The following is a 22,252-nucleotide window of genomic DNA, read 5'->3' on the forward strand; positions in this document are numbered from 1 at the left end:
AGACGACATAGAAGCCAATGTGGTCTTGTTTGAAGGTGCCAACAGGTGGCGAGAGGCTGAGGCTCGAAGTTCAATTTAAATCCTGTCTCACCAACACTATCATTCTAATCGCTGTGGCCCAAACACCGGGTCTGATTGGACATGACACATAGCCGTTTGTGATTATGTCTTCATACAGGTAAATATAGATGAGTATATTCCCCGATATAGTGAAAAGTCCACTGTGATGTCGAACAATGTCAGATAAATTCCTGTCTTCTATTATATACAATAACTTCACTCGCGGTGAGGCGGTGTTCCACGGGCTAATGTGTTATTGGTTAACAGAACAAGAGTAGATATCAACTGTTCTAATACTGAAACCCACATGTCTAAGATCTCATACCATCGGTGTTACTATTCTTAAAAGGACAGACTACGACGCAGAGGCAAGGTTGATTTATGTATGGAGACGTCCAACGTGTTCATAAATCAGGTCATACCGTTTTTACGTTGAGGTCAGTGAGGGGATTTCCTTAATTTGACTACTGTGTGAATATAGTGGATACAGCTGGTTAGCTATTTATAGCATGACGTCATACTCTTATGTGAGTGAGTGAGTGAGTGAGTTGGGTTTAACGCAGCTTTTAACAGTATTCCAGTTATATCACGGCGTGTCAGCTTAATGTGTGAGGAAAGCCCGAAGTGATGCCGGTCTCAGACGTTTACCACTTCGGTGAAACCCACGGGCACGGGTATGGTGTTGACAAACCTAGAAACATAATCGGGGCGAACCGGGATTCGAACCCACTATCATAGGTTTCTGGCGTGCCCAAGGGACGCAACTCTGCACAGACGACTGGGCCACCCGTCATACTCTTATGACACCTGCGCGTCTGGAACTTCTATGACACCCACATACATAAATATTGAACAACAAACACATAACATATCGTTTACAAGTTTTTACATTATATGACATATGCTTATAAATACATATAGGTAACGTGTCAGCCACTGTCGTTTTAACATTAACACTTTCACTCTCATTGGAAATGACACAGGGCCTAAAGACTGAAATATGTCGTATTCCTTGGTTGTTGGTCGTTTATCTCTCGGGTCGAGCCTATGTCGGGCAAATAATCCTTCTTCGTTTCTTTTGCCGCGTGCGCAATTTTGACCAATCGATTACCCATGTCACCGTGGAGTAGGGCTCTGTCGTCCTGCCGACACCTACGGCACCGACCATGTCTAGGTATGGACGCGAAGGTGACCAGGTCTCGTGTTCAATCCACGGGTCATCTTCACATGGACATCATGTGGTGTTCTGCACACAAAGGAAAGGCTGACATTCCACCACCAGAAGAGTATAGGTGGAAGTCTACTGAGGATGTCATAGAACCCATCCTAATGACCCAGAAAGGAATGCCAGCACTGTATCTAGAATTGCTCACCTGTAAGTGCACAACAAGGAGATGCTCCTTATCCAGGTGTAGCTGCGCCAAGAACAACATGGGATGTTCCCTTGCATGCTATTGTGCTATGTCGTGCCTAACAACTTACCAACCTCCCTAGAAGAGATGGACACGGGCGGTGAATAGAGGTGACATTATTTCACAGCTCTTGACTCTGTGATGTATTTTATATACTTCATAATACTACACGTATTCACGTGGTTTTCATCACTCAATTGACCAACAAGACAAAAGTGCAGTATATCTACAATTTTGAGTGAAACTATGTCCATTTTAATTGAAATCTGACTTGGGTGTGGGTTGGTGTCGCAATGTATCATTTGTTTTATTGTTAGAGATCATTTTACCTCAGGAGTCTGTGAATAAAGTACATCATTGAAAAGACATTGTAAAAAGCTTTCACGTGATGTATTACATGACCATGTTGAAGAACTAAAATAGATCTTGATTTTGAAAACAGGTCAAAATGGCTATCTTGAAAATCAAGATGTCCACAACATATGTTCATAGAAAAACTTGAAGCATCATTTTTCTTTTTGATTTGACTATTATCGTGTTTTTAAGAAGCATTGTTGCAATTATCCCGCTCATCCACTACATTGAAATAATCTACCACCACATCTCAATAAGCAACTTTCGTCAAAATTGTTTTTTTGGGGGTGACGTAACATTGTATTCAATATCTCAGCCCCTGTGTAATATATTTTCATTTTGTTTTCTGTATAGGATAGCACAATGTTTCAAGCAGATTTCAATACACAGTCATAGTGGTTTTATTGTCACAATTCAATAGAATTAGTGTTTTACCTACTTACACGATTTGACTTTTAGAGAGAGAGGAGGAGTGGGGGGGGGGGGGGGCTTTGTTTAACGGTAGAACTTAGAAAATTCTTTTAACATTTGCAAATATAAATATCTATGATCTATGCAATCACGAAATGAGCGAGTTGGGTTGACGTGGCTTTGAATGGCATTCCAGATATAAGCACACGAGCACGGGTATAGTCCTGACAAACCTAGAAACAATCGGGGCGAACCGGGATTCGAACCCACGATAATTGGTTTCTGACGTGGGCAAATAATGGACGCAACTCTGCGCTAATGTCTCAAGTAAAAGTATGAGATCAATCAAACCACTTTATTTCATATTTGTGTGGTTATTTGAGCCTTTTTGAGGTTTTTAATTGTTTTCCCATCCATTTTGACTGGCTCCGTTCACTTACAAGATGTCAATTTTTTATATTTTAAAAGCTTGCATCTGTGAGGAGAGAAGGAATGTTGCCAGTTGAATAAGGCCAGTAGACACAAAATAAAATAACATTGAAATCATGAATGTGCAGGCATTTCACTGTCTCCGGTCGGATATAGTTTTTCACTAAGCTACTGTTCGCTGCAAATTTTGAGAGAACAAGCTGTAAGTCTGAAGCCTGACGAGTTATTTTGGAGGCTGAAGCAAGTCTACATGTTGCTAAGGGAAATAGACGATGACGTCACCGGAAGACAGGCGCTTGTTTACAATATGGCGGCGCACTGACAAGTGCGCTCGAACTTGCCAACATGCGAATTTGGTGATGCCGACATTAAACTCCGCAGTTATGCTTGATAAAGTAGATCCAGTTACGTGTGCATGACTGAATTAAATCAATAAGATTGCTTGTTGTAAATGATGGCTGACACTGAAAGGTAATTTCGTCTCATTTTTTATTAAAATGTAAATTCGATGTAAAATATGATACGATAGCTTTTACTTTGACATAGAGATCAAGATGGACTTTTTTCTTGCAGTCTGTCCTGAATAGTTTGTATACAGGTTAATAAATCTTGGATAAATGTTACATATCCTACATTTGTTCGTCTGGACTCGCTTCACGACTTACACTAATATTGATTAAATCAGCGTAGCAAAGTATAGCTCCCGTGTAGGCCTATAAACAATGCCTAGACTAGCATATGATAATCATTAGGGCTGGGACGAGTCCAACTTTACTACCCGGGTACCCCCTCCCCCCCCCTACCCGGGTACCCAGCCCCCTATTACCCGACCCTACCCGGGTTTAAACATAGAGTTTTAGATACTTTTTGTCATTGAACAATATATCACGTGGCTATATAACCACAGGTCCGGGTAGTCCTGTCAGTTCCCAGGTCCTATTCAGTACCTACCCGACCCGAGTACCAGAATTACCCGTCCCAGCCCTAATAATCATGGGGAGTTACTGTCAACACATGAAAAAGTTAATGCATATACACCAAAGAGACTTGCTTTGCTGTGGTCATGTATGACATGAATCATGATGCAAATGATTTTGTTCCAGGAGTTTTTTTTTAGCCATTGAGTATTTACTAGGCCTGGGATGAGTCCAAATTTATTCGTTAAGCCGCATTTAGTTGGTTGGTTTGTTGTTTTACACTGCACTCAGCAATATTCCAGCAACATGACGGTGGTCTGTAAATAATCAAGTCTGGATCAGACAATCCAGTGATTGATATCATGAGCATCAATCCACGCAATTGGGATCGATGACATGCATCAACCAAGTCATTGAGCCTGACCACCTGATCCCGTTAGTCGCCTCTTACGACAAACATAGTCGCCTTTCACAGCAAGCATGGGTTGCTGTCTTGCTGAAGACCTATTCTACCCCAGATCTTCATGGGTCCGGCATTTAAAAGTACATTTGATGAACAAGGGAGGTTGTTTTGTTGATAAGGAACTTCTTTATTACTGTGAATGTAACATTTTAGTGTAGATACTAACAGCTTGATCATGTTGATATTGTATATCCAAAGAACTATCTCCCTTGTGAATCCAAATTCACTCACCGAGTACTGGCCCCCCCCTGTTAACCGACCCTACACGGGTACCCTCTGTAGGTATATTTTATGGTCTCAGGAGTTGGGAACAAAATATGTCCGATTGGGAATTGTTTTACTTGCAAATGTATTTAGATACACATAAAGGATGATCTGGTCAGAAAGAATGCATTCATAGCCAGAAAAAAATGCAAACATTAGTTACTTATTGAGTGACCATGGTGTTTTGTTGTTATTGACATTTGTGAATTTTTGTCATTAAACAATGTATCATGTGACTAACTAGGGGCCAAGGTAGTCCTGTGGGTACCCAGGTCCTACTCAGTACCCACCCGACAATGTACCCCAATTATCCATCCCAGCCCAAGTATTTACTCATGTTATGAATCACATTGGGTATTGATAGTTTTCCTTTTGGATTTTTATGTATTTTTACTCTGTTTGGGTGCAGTCTATCAGATTTTGAAAACAGAGGAGTATACCCTTTTAAAAATATTTCTACTTCTATTGATGCTGTTTCATGTAAGTTCAAATAAGCATATGTTTGTGTGATGCCCCATGTGAGTCACATGTCGCAACCTCAGAACAGTCATACATCTTACAAGAAGGTCACATAGGTGACATTTACAGATACATGCATGTGTGTTTTTCACTGCAGTCGAGGTCACATGGTGGCTGCATTCAGTCTGTGAGAAAGGACCTGTGAAGACTTCCATGTACACTAACTTTAAAAGCTACATTGTGTTACTTTGCAGTATTGTTAACTATTGGGTTATCAATTTGTTTCATGCATATTTTTATGCAAGCAACTCAAAATTTGTTGGGTTATGCTGATTTAGTTTGCGTCTTCTACACAAGTACACACCTTTTTTTTCTGGCTCTCTGATGGATCTATCTAGGCCAAGCATATATGTGTTGTGGTAAATCTGCCATGAATACCATATTAAAATTGGTCTCCAGCAACCTATGCTGGTAGTAAGAGGCGACTTAATGAATCGGGTGGTCAGACTCGATGACTTGGTTGAATGCATGTCAAAGTACTCTGATGGGGTGGATTGTTGCTTTAAATATTGATGATTTGATTTTTATATTTTGTCATATTTATGAGGACCCTCCCCATGTCTTTGTACATTTCTTTCATGATCATCTCAAAATATGTTGTATTTTTCATGACTCTCCCTTGATTCCCCCTGGCACCCCACTCTTTCATATGTGACCTGCCCCTTAGTGGGGCAAATCTGGGATTTAAAAATGAAAAGCCAACCCAAGGGGCACAACTCTGCACAGTGTGGTGCCCAAGTCCACACTGTCGCCTTAAGGAGACACATTCATGTGAATATGGAAATATGATTGCTTGAATAGCATTGGCTTAAGACTATTGCATTGTATTCTCTAGGTTATGATTTCACCATACTGGTAAACATCAACGAACTGCATCTGTTTGTTTTTTCTCTCACATTAAGCTGGCAGGGATGATGACATGCCATGATGTAAGTGAGATATTGTTCAACACAAAAGTTTATAACTCCAGCACACTCCCTCACAGTTTATTTGCATTCATGGCAATAATTTCCCCAACTGAGAACACATAATTACTGGAGAAGTAAAACAAGTATTTATCATATTATTTGTCTTGGGACATGATAAAATGTACTAGAAACAGTCCAGTTTGGCATGTTTGATGAATAACATTTTCATCTTTTCAGTTTATCTGTGTCATCTGAGAGTTCCATCAGTCAGACGACAAAAGACACAGGGGAGACAACTCAGACTGGCTCGGATGGCACCAATGTCCCACTTTCTGTTGTAGCACTGAACCAACAAGCTGGGTACTTTAGAGCTCAGCAGAAAAAACTTCCAGAGGTAAATACGGATTATTAGTTGAGTATGTTTCCATATTGTAAATATCAAATACTTTCTTTTTTTTTTGTTGGAATAAAAATAAATACAATGGCCGCCAAAGGCTTGCATCATACAATTAATTATTTGTATTCCTAACATATGATATTCATGATACAGAAACACAAGAGGATAATAATCTCTTTATCGTATAAGGTCATTCATAAAATATTGAATGTTTAAGGCTAAAAAAAATAATAGTCTTGGTTCTACGGCACCACCCGCATCGTCATAAAGTCTTCTGCAAGTTTCATTTTTTGTTCCATTTTCCCCCAAAATATAAAAATCTTAATACTTAAAAACAATCCGATCCAATATAGCCCGAAGTTGGTTGTTTATATGTGCACTGTTTAATGCAAATCTTGTGTTATGGTCATGGCGACAATAGGAGTTGCTTGTTTATGTAAGGAGGCCCTTTCCAAGGTTGATGGTACACAACTGTTGGAACAAGCCCCAAAAAGCAATTGCCCATACACACTATATTTTCCAAAGTCAATGCATGAGAAACAATTCTTTTATTTTTTCAAGCCTAAGACTTAATTTTATCAATGAAGTAGCTCTAGAAACCACACATCATAAAGTGCTAAATTAATTGCAGCCATCTTTGCCCACACATTTGGAACCCCTGTCGAAGGATACTGGGAGGGTTAATCAATAGTAAATTGAGAAAGAGTGAGAGAGTTAGGTATTTTACATGTGCTTTCCAACTTTATGCATATTTTACACATGATTGAGAACTGAGCTGAGTTGTGGGGGTTTAACATCCTCTTCACAGTTAATGTAATTCGTAGACGGTATAATTGAGAAAGAAAGCATTGCATTGATGTATGGAGCTTGAACATGTTGAAAGTAGTTCCTACAAGCCAATCTGATTTGCATATTTTCAGTGTAAATTATTTGAGAAACATATGATTCTGTTATGTGGGTTGTGTTTGGTGCTGCATTTGCTATGCTGAGTAGCATCCCTTATTTGTGCCAGGATCCTCTGAAACACAGTTGTACACTTGCTTCGAGACCACCGTACCCATGTTTGTGGCTGTGGTAAACATTATCTATGTCTTCAACCTCGCTGTGTCTCTTGTTGCCATCCGTCCATATTAAGCTGACAGACCATAGTTTAACTACTCAAAGCAGAATCAAACTGAACTTCATCACTCTATCCAAATGGAGCTGAATCTGGAACTGGATGAACATTAGTGTGCTGCACAATCCCTTAACCATGTTATTTTCCAATCTGCCCTGCCATTACTGTAATGCTACAGCCCTAAATGAAGCAAGTCAAGATTTTGGTTCTGAAACTCCCATCTCACTTGGTTCCTTTTTGAATGTAGTTGCTTGTTTCTTTCCAAATTATATATATTTTCGGAGACTTAGCGTTAATCTCGGTGAACATGTTCATCCTCGATTATCCAGTGTATTATGTACCAACTTTTTCCAAATAAACACCCTGAACTAATTTGCTACCACAGCTTTGATTTGAACCATATTCGAAAGGTGCATCGCTAAAACTTGCCTTCCAGTCAGATTACGCTCATGAGCGATAACAGAGATGGAGATGGTAACTTACAAAACAAGGCTGGGGTAGTGATGGGGTCCAAGGTATTTGTAATTGGATGCAGACATTATGCACTGGGTAATCAAGGATGGGCCATGTTAGGCATTGTCATCATGTCAAATAATGCACGGGAATCTGCATTGTAGGACAGTAGAACAGGGATGGAGTTAACCCAGAAAGTCTTCTTGCTTGAATAGTGAAAACATATAGTCATATGTGGTCCCTAAAATGTTTGGAAGTCTGCTAGCCCTTAGGACACATTAACAAAACTGGTGAGCAGGTGATTGCTAATTTCCTTCCCTTGTAGAATGATCAACTGATAGTGAGTGAGTGAGTATAGTTTTACGCTCTCAGCAATATTCAAGCAATATCACGGCGGGGGACACCAGAAATGGGGAATCGAACCTGGGTCTTTGGCGTAACGAGCTAAACGCTTTAACCACAAGGCTACCCGACCACCCCTCCCAACTGATTGTAGTAATATATATGCATGTTTTTTGTTGTCAGTTGCCGTCTCAGCGGTTCAAGCACAGTGTGTGGCATGAACTGCGACAGAGCAGCGTCAAGGGGGATGAGCTGAAGGCTCCCCGAGTCAGGAAAGGTGAGTGGGCAGGATCAACATAGCATTGGTTTGAGTCCAATATTCACCCTGATTATCACTTTTTGATTGTCATTATTATGACCATGCTCATTTATTTCACAACTGTGGAAAACATATACGACCTGCATCGCTTTGGGCTTTCCCCAATGTCATGCTGGCTGCCTGTGATATACCTGAAATTCTGTTCTAACTACTAGTGTGACATGTTTAAGGTCCGGATGGGAAGGAACGGACATTCTATGAGTTACGTGATGAGGAGGACAATCTGATCCACCACTCACTGACCGGTCGGGAGAGGACAAGATACAGGGACCAGGCAGAGAACTGGGAAACAGCCAAGGTGAGTTTCCTGGGGAATTCCAGTGTGCTTGGCTCGACAGGGCGCTGGACACAGCACTCGTGGGGTCTCTTTTGTACTAGGGTAAATGACCAAGGGAGGGAGTGATGGTTCTAGGAGAGGGGGAGGAAGACTGTCCCTTCTGTACTGGGGTAGACAGGGCAGTGGGACACGTTGAAGGGCATATAGCCTTTTTCTTACACTCCCGTGAGTGTGAAATCAATTTGATATGACTGGAATCAAACCTGTGAGATTTTCAGGTCCATGTTTTTGCCCCTGCATTGTGAAGACTGAAGGTCTGATTATGACAGACTACTTTCATGATTACTAAATCATTGACTTGTTTCTTGTGCTTTAGTCGAATTCACATACGTCTGTGTCAAAACTTTATAGTTTTTGAGCATCTAATAATGTTCTTTGATCTTATCTAGTTTGCATTATCACAACCTTGATAATCAACATGTATGGCTGAATTTTTTTACGGTGTGTCACACAAGGTATGTGTAGCAAGAAGAAAGCTGGATGACATCATTATGTATAAATTAACCACAGCGATCATGAGAAAAGACACAATATGCATTGATTCAATGCTATTAGAATGGTGCTATTTTAGCGTGTGTAGGTTACACACAACCAAATGTTTTCCCATAGACTTCTATAGTAACGTTATGATTTTTTTTTAAATAACTAAGCATTCAACAGCTATTACCTGTATGTGTGTGCACAGTTTGGCCTTAGAGCAGCAATAAAAAAAATAAAAATGACTAGCTTAGTCAGCTCCTTTTCCGAGTACCGGAAGCTAAACACACCACCCCCAGTTTCGCACCAAATGTCACCTACTTGAAAATAGCTGTGGTCACATTCAGCATAAGTCATCATGTTGAAAAAGACAGTACTAAATATAGAAAAACATGGTCAGTTTTAATAACTGGATGGATGTACATTTGAAAGCCAAAAAAATCTTACAGAATATCCTCCAATCACAGCCTGCAGATATCTCTCGATCTACACTGAAGGCTCCCTACGAAAACCGCACTGTCCAAACTGGTTCTGATTTGGTGTAGTAGAACCTGTAAGAAACAGATACTGAGCTTGTGTCTCTCATGTGCCATTTATTTTACAACTCGTTTCAAAACGTAAGATAAATGGCATCTGCCAGACACTTGTGTCCTAGTTTCTTTGTCTTTCCTTCTAAAAGGAAAGAGAGGCAGGGTTACTCAATTGTTCAGAATGCCTCAGATTTCTGTGGTAAGTTGCCGCCCTCACTGTGTCTCAGATTTTATCCTTCACCTGTGTAGTTTTCCAACCATAATCTGCTTTCAACTTTGAATATAATATCTTACATCTTTGAAGCTTGTTTACGAAATACGATGATTCTGAACAGGATTGTTTGTTACCATAGCAATGTTCTTGAAAGTTATAATATTTTTCAGCGGTAGAAAGTAACAGTTTTAGTCCACTAGCCTTTATAATGATAACATGTAGCAAAACCCTTTAAAATGGCAAATTTCTACTAGTCCTTATGATACCTTCACTATGGGCAGTTTGGCAAGGACTACAGGACTAGTGCCAATTTCTACCGCTGTTTTTACAATGATATCATATTTGTCCTCCCACATCAACTCGCACTAATTTGTGTTATATTGGTATCATTTGTATTGATATACCTTGCTGATACATCTAAAGTGAGTTTAACTGAGAATTATTACACAATTGTTTTGTTCCCTGATTACAGTTTGCCAGCATTACTTACCAAGAGTTGCAGGACAAATATCAGAAGAAGAACATGGAGCGGATTCTTGGAAGGTTAAAGCAAGTCGTACACCTCAACCTTATGCATAACGCCATCACCAGTCTCAGCCACCACTCCTTCCCACAGTAAGTTTACAGACAATCTCCACCCCATAGCGAATCTTGGGCCGAATATTTCCCATGTACCCCATGCTTGTAGTTCATGCTTGTGTCCCTACCATCATAATTGTGGAATGTTGATGAAAGTGACATATTGATACCTAATACAGATTTTCCATCCCTAAGCCCACAAGCGTGATAATCTTTTTATCATACAATGTCATTCTTAGATTCTTTCAATTCTGTTGTCGAAAAAGCTGTTCTCATCTCTCACAAACATTACATAAACATTGCAAGTTTTCCTGGAATAATATCTATTAACATCAAAAGGTCAGTGATTTGTCAGTGGAACAGTGACACCAGTCAGTTTGTTTCAAACTGAAACCTGTGGTGTAACTACATCTAGGAAAGATAACAATTGCCCATACATATTGTTCTACTTGCCTTCTGCGGCAGCCCATCGGTCCACCCCATTCGTCACTACTCGACCCTTTCCGTAACCTGCAAGAAGACTCATCCCCCTATCGATGAATGTTATGTGCGAAAATACGACAAACCAATCAGAATGCGCGTATGAGTTCAAGTTCTTAGTCAAAGAATCCCTCAGAAATGATATTTGATTTTACATATGTCTTGCATCTAAAAATATACCCAAGACACAGTTAAATGTGTTCAAACATACGGTTCACCCGCCGCTGGAGTAACTGCCCTTTATCATGTTTATCAATGGGAACCTTCTCTAACCCCAGTCTATGATACGGATACTGTTTTTTTATCCATTTATTGTATGATGCCAAGAAACCTTCCCATTTTATGATAACGATATGCACTCACACTTAGTTCTGCCAGTGTGATGTAGCTGTAATATTGCTGACTTCGGTGTAAAACAGCATTCACTCATTCATGTGTTGTTGTATATATCTATGTACCCGTTCTGTTTCAGGTGCGAATACTTGAACGTCAACAACAACTACATGTACTCCATGAAGGTAGGGACTTCTATGCGAGCATGGCTACAGCTTTCAGGAAAAGTGGGGTTGCACTTTAAATATTATGAAATAATTTGGGAAACAATTTGTGTTTGGAAGCCAGAAACAGAGCTCCATATAAGCTGCATATCTGCGTAAAATACGCATCAGAAATGCAGAAATACGCAATAATAAAATCCAAGCGTATCAAATACGCAACGAACATTACAGATACGCTACAAAAATAAAACGTGTGCGTATCATCAAAATATTGTGAAGTAAACCTGCGTATTCGATTAGCAAATAAGCAACTTATTTTGAAATTATAAACGGGCATTCCGCCAACCTTGCCAAACTCTACGATGACAGTTACATCATGATCATTTGCCATCACACTTTCTTGTGGACGTATCATGGTATTTTTAAGTCCTATAAAGCTCTCGAACCCACACGACACCAGTTTGCAGGGACTAGATGAATAGTGTTTTTAAATATTTAACTTAAATACCCACATGGGTAAAAACTAGTGGGTAACAGAAATTTGAATACCCAGATAGAATGACTGATACTCAATGATTTTAAAATGCATGGGTAAAATACCCACTCACTAAAAGCTTATCTGGAGCTCTGCAGAAAATAATAAATTAATTTTTATATTTGTTGAAAACACGCCTGCACAGGCCACACTGACATAGCTTTAATATTGCTGACTATGAAGTTGGCTAGCTTTTTCACATTACTACATAATATGTACACAAGAAGGTACAGATGTTACAGTGTTTCTGTGTCACAGTGAGTTGGGTTCAGGTGATACTCACCCTGATTGATATCATACAGCTTTATTGACAGTAGAGTTTGACCTTACCAAGGTGAACACTACCATGCTGACTGTCGTTCATGTCCCGATGAACGTCTATGTCATGTGATTACGTTGTCAATCTTTGAAGACAGACAGATCCTGTGTATGTCGGGTCACCGAAATGAAGCGTCCATTCGAAGCTATAACAAAGAATGCTCAACTTAACAAAACAAATCACCGAGCTCCAAACCATCGTGCCTCAATAAATCCAACCGCACCGCCTCAAGTGGTAACCTCCGTCATCAGCAGCCGTAGTATAACTCAAACACACGCCAAAAGTTCACAGAATGTTAATATGTATCCATTTTCTAGGGTCTAGAGTTCTTTCCAATTCCAATACTAACTTTACTGGGTGTAACTTGTATTTCAAGCAGATGACATTGCAGTTGCTGCCATTTTCTGCCGTTTGTAAAACCAAGGGATGTCACTCCAAATGGAATGTTTGGGACGGATGACATCACGATGTCACGACTCTCCGCATTGATATAGTTCCCTTTCAATAATTAAAATTTGATGTTTAATGCATTTGTTGACTTTCATCAGCTGATGATGACAGTGCTTCACGCATCATAGAATACCACAGCTGCCATTCACGCATCATGGAATTTGCTCACATGAGGCACTGTCTTCATCAGCTGATGAACGTCAACAAATGCAACTTTAATCCTTATATGACGTACGTCACGCTGTTGTTTTACTCTGTAGATTATCTGTAATGAATTGACAGTTTATGGAACTACTTTCTGCCATGCAAAATTAAAGCTTGTTTAATAAATCTGCAAATATACTAGCTACAACGATCAAATCACACAAAATGCCCATGCATTACGATTATGCAATCTAGCTTGCTTGTACATTAGATGTAACAAATGTCCAGTTACTCGTGCATTATCCTTAATGTATTATTCCACTGGTGCAACATCCATTGTTTCAGCGGGTTGCTTTTCTTTGTACGTGTGATTCCATTTGGATCAGAGGGCAGTCAGCATTATGGGGAGTCCGTACACTGTATCCAAGTCTGGTATTCATGTTAAACTGTGGCATGGTATCTCAGTGGGCTTGCACTATTAAATCGGCATTAGTCCAGACTAGTACAAGCAGCCACACACCCACCCACACACGTGCATGCACATCGATAAATAAATGCAACAATCTTGACCAATCCATTTCACCTTACCTTACCAGTGGTAGAAGCAGGTTGGTACACTTACCTGCTAATTCCTTGATGACTGAAATACATGCTCAGTGGGTTGCTAATGTATACATATATCACATATCACCTGTCTCCTGTACAGTTGTTGCAGGTTGCTAATGTATACATATATCACATATCACCTGTCTCCTGTACAGTTGCTGTGGGTTGCTAATGTATACATATATCACCTATTACCTGTCTCCTGTACAGTTGCTTCAGGTTGCTAATGTATACATATATCACCTATCACCTGTCTCCTGTACAGTTGCTTCAGGTTGCTAATGTATACATATATCACCTATCACCTGTCTCCTGTACAGTTGTTGCAGGTTGCTAATGTATACATATATCACCTATCACCTGTCTCCTGTACAGTTGCTGTGGGTTGCTAATGTATACATATATCACCTATTACCTGTCTCCTGTACAGTTGCTGTGGGTTGCTAATGTATACATATATCACCTATTACCTGTCTCCTGTACAGTTGCTGTGGGTTGCTAATGTATACATATGTCACATATCACCTGTTTTCTGTACAGTTGCTGGGGGTTGCTAATGTATACATATGTCACATATCACCTGTCTCCTGTACAGTTGCTGTGGGTTGCTAATGTATACATATGTCACGTATTACCTGTCTCCTGTACAGTTGTTGCAGGTTGCTAATGTATACATATGTCAAGTATCACCTGTCTCCAGTTGTTGCAGGTTGCTAATGTATACATATATCACATATCACCAGTCTCCTGTACAGTTGCTGTAGGTTGCTAATGTATACGTATGTCACCTATTACCTGTCTCCTGTACAGTTGCTGTGGGTTGCTAATGTAAACATATATCACCTATTACCTGTCTCCTGTACAGTTGCTGTGGGTTGCTAATGTATACATATGTCACATATCACCTGTTTTCTGTACAGTTGCTGGGGGTTGCTAATGTATACATATGTAACGTATTACCTGTCTCCTGTACAGTTGCTGCAGGTTGCTAATGTATACATGTCACGTATTACCTGTCTCCTGTACAGTTGTTGCAGGTTGCTAATGTATACATATATCACCTGTCTCCTGTACAGTTGCTGCAGGTTGCTAATGTATACATATATCACATATCTACTGTCTCCTGTACAGTTGTTGCAGGTTGCTAATGTATACATATATCACATATCTACTGTCTCCTGTACAGTTGTTGCAGGTTGCTAATGTATACATATATCACATATCTACTGTCTCCTGTACAGTTGTTGCAGGTTGCTAATGTATACATATGTCACGTATTACCTGTCTCCTGTACAGTTGCTACAGGTTGCTAATGTATACATATATCACCTATCACCTGTCTCCTGTACAGTTGTTGCAGGTTGCTAATGTATACATATATCACCTATCACCTGTCTCCTGTACAGTTGCTACAGGTTGCTAATGTATACATATATCACCTATCACCTGTCTCCTGTACAGTTGCTGTGGGTTGCTAATGTAAACATATATCACCTATTACCTGTCTCCTGTACAGTTGCTGTGGGTTGCTAATGTATACATATGTCACATATCACCTGTTTTCTGTACAGTTGCTGGGGGTTGCTAATGTATACATATGTAACGTATTACCTGTCTCCTGTACAGTTGCTGCAGGTTGCTAATGTATACATGTCACGTATTACCTGTCTCCTGTACAGTTGTTGCAGGTTGCTAATGTATACATATATCACCTATCACCTGTCTCCTGTACAGTTGCTGCAGGTTGCTAATGTATACATATATCACATATCACCTGTCTCCTGTACAGTTGTTGCAGGTTGCTAATGTATACATATATCACATATCTACTGTCTCCTGTACAGTTGCTTCAGGTTGCTAATGTATACATATATCACCTATCACCTGTCTCCTGTACAGTTGCTACAGGTTGCTAATGTATACATATATCACCTATCACCTGTCTCCTGTACAGTTGTTGCAGGTTGCTAATGTATACATATATCACCTATCACCTGTCTCCTGTACAGTTGCTGTGGGTTGCTAATGTATACATATATCACATATCACCTGTCTCCTGTACAGTTGCTGTGGGTTGCTAATGTAAACATATGTCACCTTTCACCTGTCTCCTGTACAGTTTCTATATGTTGCTGAAACATATGTTTCATACATAAATAAAGAATAGATTTTGAGGCTTAGGATAGTGTTACAAAGAGTTGAAAAAGGATGAAGAATACAAGTAATGTGTAAAAGTGAACATTGCTTCAAGAAAATAACAATAGTGTTACACCTGGTTATGGAATGAATATCGTGGCACTAGCAGGTTATCTCCCTTTAAGGAAATACAACTTGGATCTTTTTGGAGACACACTTCACCATAATTTTCTTTGCACTAAAAGAAAGTGATTGTAAACAAATTTTGTATCCTAGTTGTCGTTTGTAGCCTATCTGTAATTTGTAAATATGAAACAGTGTATTCTTGCTGTTCATAATGTGAACTTTCAGTCTTAATAATTTGTAGATTTTCTCTGGAGACAGGATTGTGGAATGTGTTATTTTGTAAACATACAAATTTCACTTGAAAAAATAGAAAGAGAAGATACATTTATTAAACCTCTTTTTGATATTGACTTTAGAAATTAAGAGATTTGTCAATGTGTTGTAGAACCTGCCGTCCATCCCGCGGATCAAGCACCTGTTGGTTGTAGATAACAACATCGAGGACTTGCAAGGGCTGAAGAAACTCCGCTCAACCAACCTTGAGGAGCTCTACCTCTCCGGCAACCCAGTCACATTTATATCCGGCTACAGACATAGGTGGGTTAACATTTGGCGGGAGAATATTGATGAAGTATTTTGTTAAATTTGCAGATTGTTTGGCGATTAAAAACAACAAATAATTGGAAGAGGCTTCTGGAACCAGTGGATGCAGTGTCCACTGTGTGTCCAGTCTGTTGTAAACATTTAAAGTTTCAACATCTTTTATGAAGCAAAAATATTGGAAAGTAATATTCCAGAAATGGTGTCACTAAACTGTTTTCACCAAAATCCAATCCAGCTTTGACATGGCAGCTATAGCAACTGTTTTGAAATTGTCCTTTTGCCTTTCATGTAGCGGGGGCACAGGTGGCCCAGTCGTCTAAGGCGCCACGATTCGCTGTGCAGAGTTGCTTCCCTTGGGCACGCCAGAAACCTATGATTGTGGGTTCGAATCCCAGTTCGCCCTGATTATGTTTCTAGGTTTGTCAGCACCATACCCGTGCTCGTGGGTTTCACCGAAGTGGTAAACGTCTCACACCTGCATCACTTCGGGCCTTCCTCCCACATTAAACTGACACGCCACGATATAACTGGAATACTGTTAAAAGTGGCGTTAAACCCAACTCACTCACTCACTCACCTTTCATGTAGCAGTTTATGCATCTATCATTTGATGTTAAATTATATATTTGGGGCTCTTCTTTGAATTTTGAGTTTTTTTTCCCTATAAACCTAGTGAATCACATTTTTATATTCTCCTTAATGAATGATGATCCCAAGAATGATGTCTTCAGAATATTCTCACAGAATCAGGATCTTAAATCTCTTTTTCGGCCATGATGTTATTTTGTAATGCCCCGTATGAGATCTCTGTTAGTTATGTTTAATGTAATTTTCAATATGATGTCTTGTCCCTTTTCTGCAGAGTGTTTAAGATCCTGCCCCGTCTGCGGGTCCTAGATGGCATCCCCCGCCTCAAGTCTGACGACGACTCCGAGCCAGAGGAGGAGAAGGAGAGCCCTCGAACCTGTGTCGTGTCCTAGACTTGGTGTCGAGTGCAAAGCATCATAATGTCGGAGTGAGGGTGTTGTAGAGTAGGGAGTCGAGTGTCTGAGAGTGGATATATATGGTGGTAAATACTGGGAGAGACTTGGGGTTATGGGGTGGTCGGTTTAAGGGGGTAGTGGAATGTGTGGGGAGGGAGTTAAAAGGATTAAAGATGTATTCCTAGGCAGTGTTTGAAATATAGAAGATGCCAGGCTGCCATCAGGACCCATAGACTTTAGAAGCTGCAGGCCCTGATTAAAGTCTTCTGACCCTCAATTTTAAAAAAATGCAGCTTATTGTGACAAACATATCAGCATGTAACCCATACAAGTGTGAAACTACGGGCCAGACTTTTAGCTGTCATGGGCCTGCTGGCAGCCGCTTATTTCGAACACTGGTCCTTGGATAGGGTTATAGATGGATAATGGATGGATAGGGAAATTGTTTTAAGGATTAAGTATTTTGCTGCTGGTTAGGGATTAATTGTGGAGTCACAGGAGGATAAGGGTAGTCTTCTTAGGGTTTAGCATGAATAGCAGAGTTGTGGGTAGAATGTTACAAGTGGGTTGTGTTGTAATCAAGCATTGGGTTTGAGGATTGTGGATTACAGCTGCTCTGTGAGTGGTCAGGGATTAATTAGGTAGTTGTTGTTGGGGATTAGATTGTAGTTCTTTTGGATTACATGTGACGGGAAAATGTTATCAGAATGAATCAGGTGCAGTGACCTTGGTTGGGTGGGGGGAAGGGGAGTTTAGGACAGATATGTTAAGGGTGTATAGACTTGTGTTGATGAAGGGATACATTCATGGTGGCTTGTACGGATGTAATGGTACAGGGAGTTGTCGTATGGTACATATTTATGGTACATGTTTTATTATAACATTTGTTTCCTAAAAATCATTACAAAACAGTATATTTGAGTTGCAGTATTAAAGACATTCAAATCATAACGTCACATCCCTAAAAATGGAAACTTGTAACATAATAACAGACATAATAGACAAATATATATGCAAGCCATCACCTGGCAGTTATGTATCCCTGTGTCAGAGGTTGCTGATTTACATACCACTCAAAAGAAGTTTAGGACCGCCCAATTCTTTCATGACAGATTCTCTACAGTCATATGAAAGAACTGGGAGGTCCTCTCCTTGGTTTGGGTAGTATATGTTCAAAGTAATATTAGTCTCATGATACTCCCTAGGGATCTGAGAATGTGATTTTAGATCACACTGGTCTGTTGATGGGAATGTCTGGTCTTGGAAGTCCAGTGAAGTCGCTGTTATGATTTTAATATATTTCTTGTTACTCTTCGTCTGCAACCTGCACAGGCATTGATTGCCTCAGCGCCATGTTTTTTTTATGTTGTTTAGATTATGTGGCAAGACTGTGATGTTATCAAATGCTGTGATAAAGAACAAGTGACGAGAGAAGTCACAGGCATCAGCTTGGGTTGACAGTCCCTCTGCTGTTGTAGTCCTGAATCTGTTTTGAATACAACCCTGTTGTTTCTGAGTACAATGTCATCTGCACCCAAAAGGGTGCGATTTTTGTGGCAGATTGAAGTTTCCGAATTGATGTCCTAAATGAAATGAAGCCAAATATTTTTTAGAAAGCCGACATCTGATTGGCTCATTTTGATAAGATAGTCAAAGATCGCCAGATGTGACCTTCAATGGAGTGCCCTCAGATCTTGACACAGAGAATACCATGTCAGAGTCTAAGGCCTGATTTTAATGAGATTATTTAGGCGCTGTGTTTTTTACAATGACCTTGTTTGTTTCATACTTGACCAAGATTGATCCAATAAATAACATCTTTATGAGCAGAAAAAAGTATATACTTAAGGCACTTAGTCAAGAGGGGAAAGTGTATCTCATGTATCTTCTGGATGAATATATACATCAGGGTTGCTGCTGTAGACAAATCTTAACAACCAGTGTGTGTATGGTGGCTCTCTGGGCCCAGTTGGTTGAGGAGGGAGGATTGTGTAGCACGCGTCACAGTCCTGGTTTATTTCCCTACACTTTCCCACATGCTTCAATGTTTATGAAGTACTCAGCTTGTGTTTCAAGCACCTAATTAGGATATATCTTATCTTGTTGTCTAGTACCTATTGTAAATGAGTGTGAGCTGAAATCCTTGTACTTGACCAATGTTAAATGGTATTGGAGCTTGGAAACTTTCCGGTCTTTTGACTGCATATGAATACTTTCGCAATGCATATCTTAATTTTATGAATCTCAGTATTAAGATTAATTAATCAGTATGGATCAAGAACAACTTCCATTAACTTATGTCCACATTCTGCTGAAAAGGCGGGCAACCAAATGGATCGGGGACCAGGCTGAGTGACTTGGTTGATTGCATGTCATTATATCCTGATGATGTGGATCGATGTTCACAATATCAGTCACTGGATTATTTGGTCCAGACTTGATTATCAACAAGCTGTCCTCACATAGGAGAATGTTGCTGAGTTCAGCTTTAAACAACAAACAAACATTTGAGTGCATTTTAAGTGTATGTATTCATTGGTTGCTTTGTGAGAAATAATGCTAATTTACACTGTTTACCTCCTTGTATTAGTATTACCTCCTTGTATTAGTATTTCCACCTATGACTTAAAATGTTTATTCATTTGTGGATGTTTTTCACACAATTTTGAAGCTTTGTTTCTATGGGTAAGTTCAAGTGAACATCATAAAACTAACCCTGTAAGTTTTCTACTTTGTCTATTGTAGCTGGACACAGTCAGCAAGAAAATAAACAAAGCAAGAAATAACGTTAGTCTGACTTGGTGTTTCGAAAACATGCATTTGTTGTCAAGGATGAAAGAAAAACTCAGATTGGACACATGCTTGTAACTCTGTGTTTTTATTTGGGTAAGCCCAAGTGTTTTATTCACCAATTAATGCAATACCTTTTTCCCCAACCTCATCATTGATATTCAAATCTTATGTAATTTATTCAGCAATTTTCTGTATCTTTATGTCATGTTTATATAGGCACTATTATTATATTATTTTATTCCTTTTCAGACAATCAGTATTTATTCTAATCACACTGATGCATTTAATCAAAGACATTGAAGCAGGGGACTGTTGCTGCCAGAGGAACCCCATTGCAGAGAACATGGGGTCATTCAAATCATGGTCAAATTTAGATTAGATGAATATTAAGAATCTTACTCACAAATGCACACACACCAAACAAGTGAAATAAAGTAAACAGAGAACAGGGAAGCCACTGTCTACTAGACTGAAGAGAATAAGTTAAAACTGAACCCAACTCAGGTCTAGAATAATAATAATAATAATTTATGCATTTGTATAGCGCAGCATTCACTGGAATTCATTGGCAAGTATGCATTAACTGTGCTCTGAAATAAAGCATTGATATGGGCTCCATTTGGATTCTCCCTTATATTTTGTGGATTTATATTTTGAGTGAGATAACTATTTCTCGAACTCAATGTTAGTCTAGGAAACCACCTCAATACTAAACAGATCCAATGGAATTAACCACATGGAAGAATTTCTGGAGATGAAGTAATGTTCCTTTTGACATTTACTGGCATTCCCCCAAATTGTCTGTAGGTTTTAGGACCAATGAGGGCCTGACTATTTCATTCCACTGGTACCTCAATAAGAGTTGTTGCAACGATGTTGTGGTTGTAGTTGTTGAACATGTAGTTGCAGGTATGGATATTGGTTATATATTTTTTGGCAAGAAATAGTTGGAATATGGTAACTTTGTACAATAGTAGTTTAGAATTGTGGAGAATATGAAGAAATTGTTGATCAATGAGGGGCATGTATATCTGAGAGTTTCTCCAAGAGCATATACATGTATGCATGGTGCAACAGTCTCTTAAATCTTTTGTCTGGAGTAGAGACAGCTCTTGTGATAGGGCAGTGATATTTGGGCGACATTTTGTATATTTGTAGTTACCAGATCAACATCTAACAGCCATTGTCTACCCATAGGGAGATATTTATTTCTTGTTTATTTGCCTACTTCTCCAATTTCAAATTAATTGAAAGAGAAACAAAGATACATGAGGAACTGTTGAGAGTTTGAGACGTGAATGGATAATGTTCAGAAAACAATTACAAAGAGAGACGTAAATATGTTTCATGTGAAGTTATTTAGTTTAACATAAGTGACATCTCACAAATGTCACAACATAAATTGAAACAAAATAATGTACAGATAAAATAAAAGAAATGAAATTTATTGTTTCTTTATTTGACCAGCCATAAATCTCTAAACTGTAAAATAGACAATTGTTGTTTTGTTATCTTAATGTTGTTTTTGTTATGTACCTATTGATAGTTTATTATATTTCTGTGTCAAATCTTGATAAATCTTTAATGAATGTCATGTATATTGATTAATGTTTCAATATGTTTCTTAAATACAGTATAAACTGTGGCTTGCTGAGATGCTTGCAACAGACAGCTTGCTTTTACATGTGAGCTCCGCAACATCATATCTGTGATCTGCTTGAGCATCATCATCAATGCTTCATGGGATGGGGATGGAGCAATGTGTATAAGCCTGTGAAGTATTGACGATGTTGTTAATTCCATACGTGTATTGTTTGGCATTGGGGACCATGTTTTTAAGTCTTGTAATTTCCGTCCAGTTTTCCTGTTAACAGTTTTGTAGAGAGATATGTTCATTTTTGTTGTATACTTTTCTTCCTTGTACACCTCCTTGGTTATGGACGGGGCTTTTGTATGTATTTTGTTATTTGTATGCATTTTCCAAAGAATTTCCTTTTTAAGATTTTCAGATAAATAAATAAATAATTCTCATCATCCCCTTGTTTTGCTATTTTGTGCAGTTGCCATGGTGTTGTAGTGACCTGGCAGCCAAGTGGTTCAAGCATAATCTCAGTCCATACAAAGCCTTGATGTACAAT

At 39.2% G+C, this 22,252-nt stretch overlaps 1 protein-coding gene across 2 annotated transcripts; it reads left to right on the plus strand.

Annotated features, from left to right (window-relative positions):
- Window positions 1-2,988: 2,988 nt before the first annotated feature.
- On the plus strand, window positions 2,989-22,094 carry LOC139471709 (uncharacterized). 2 transcript variants are annotated; one of them, XR_011653860.1, is made up of 9 exons: window positions 2,989-3,137; window positions 5,975-6,131; window positions 8,230-8,323; window positions 8,536-8,663; window positions 10,396-10,538; window positions 11,455-11,500; window positions 16,181-16,332; window positions 17,201-20,207; window positions 20,364-22,094. XR_011653860.1 is itself a non-coding variant. In XM_071254178.1 (8 exons), exons 1-8 carry the CDS (start codon window positions 3,118-3,120, stop codon window positions 17,316-17,318), a joined length of 858 nt encoding a protein of 285 aa, XP_071110279.1. In that variant the 5' UTR covers window positions 2,989-3,117; the 3' UTR covers window positions 17,319-22,094. The 2 variants fall into 2 exon arrangements, 1 of the variants encoding a protein (XP_071110279.1); XM_071254178.1 differs by having other exon boundaries at window positions 17,201-22,094.
- The last annotated feature ends 158 nt before the right edge of the window (window positions 22,095-22,252 follow it).

The sequence above is a fragment of the Haliotis cracherodii genome, unplaced genomic scaffold (genome assembly GCF_022045235.1).
Source record: "Haliotis cracherodii isolate W230 unplaced genomic scaffold, xgHalCrac1.p SCAF_23, whole genome shotgun sequence".
Classification (NCBI taxonomy): Eukaryota; Metazoa; Mollusca; class Gastropoda; order Lepetellida; family Haliotidae; genus Haliotis; species Haliotis cracherodii.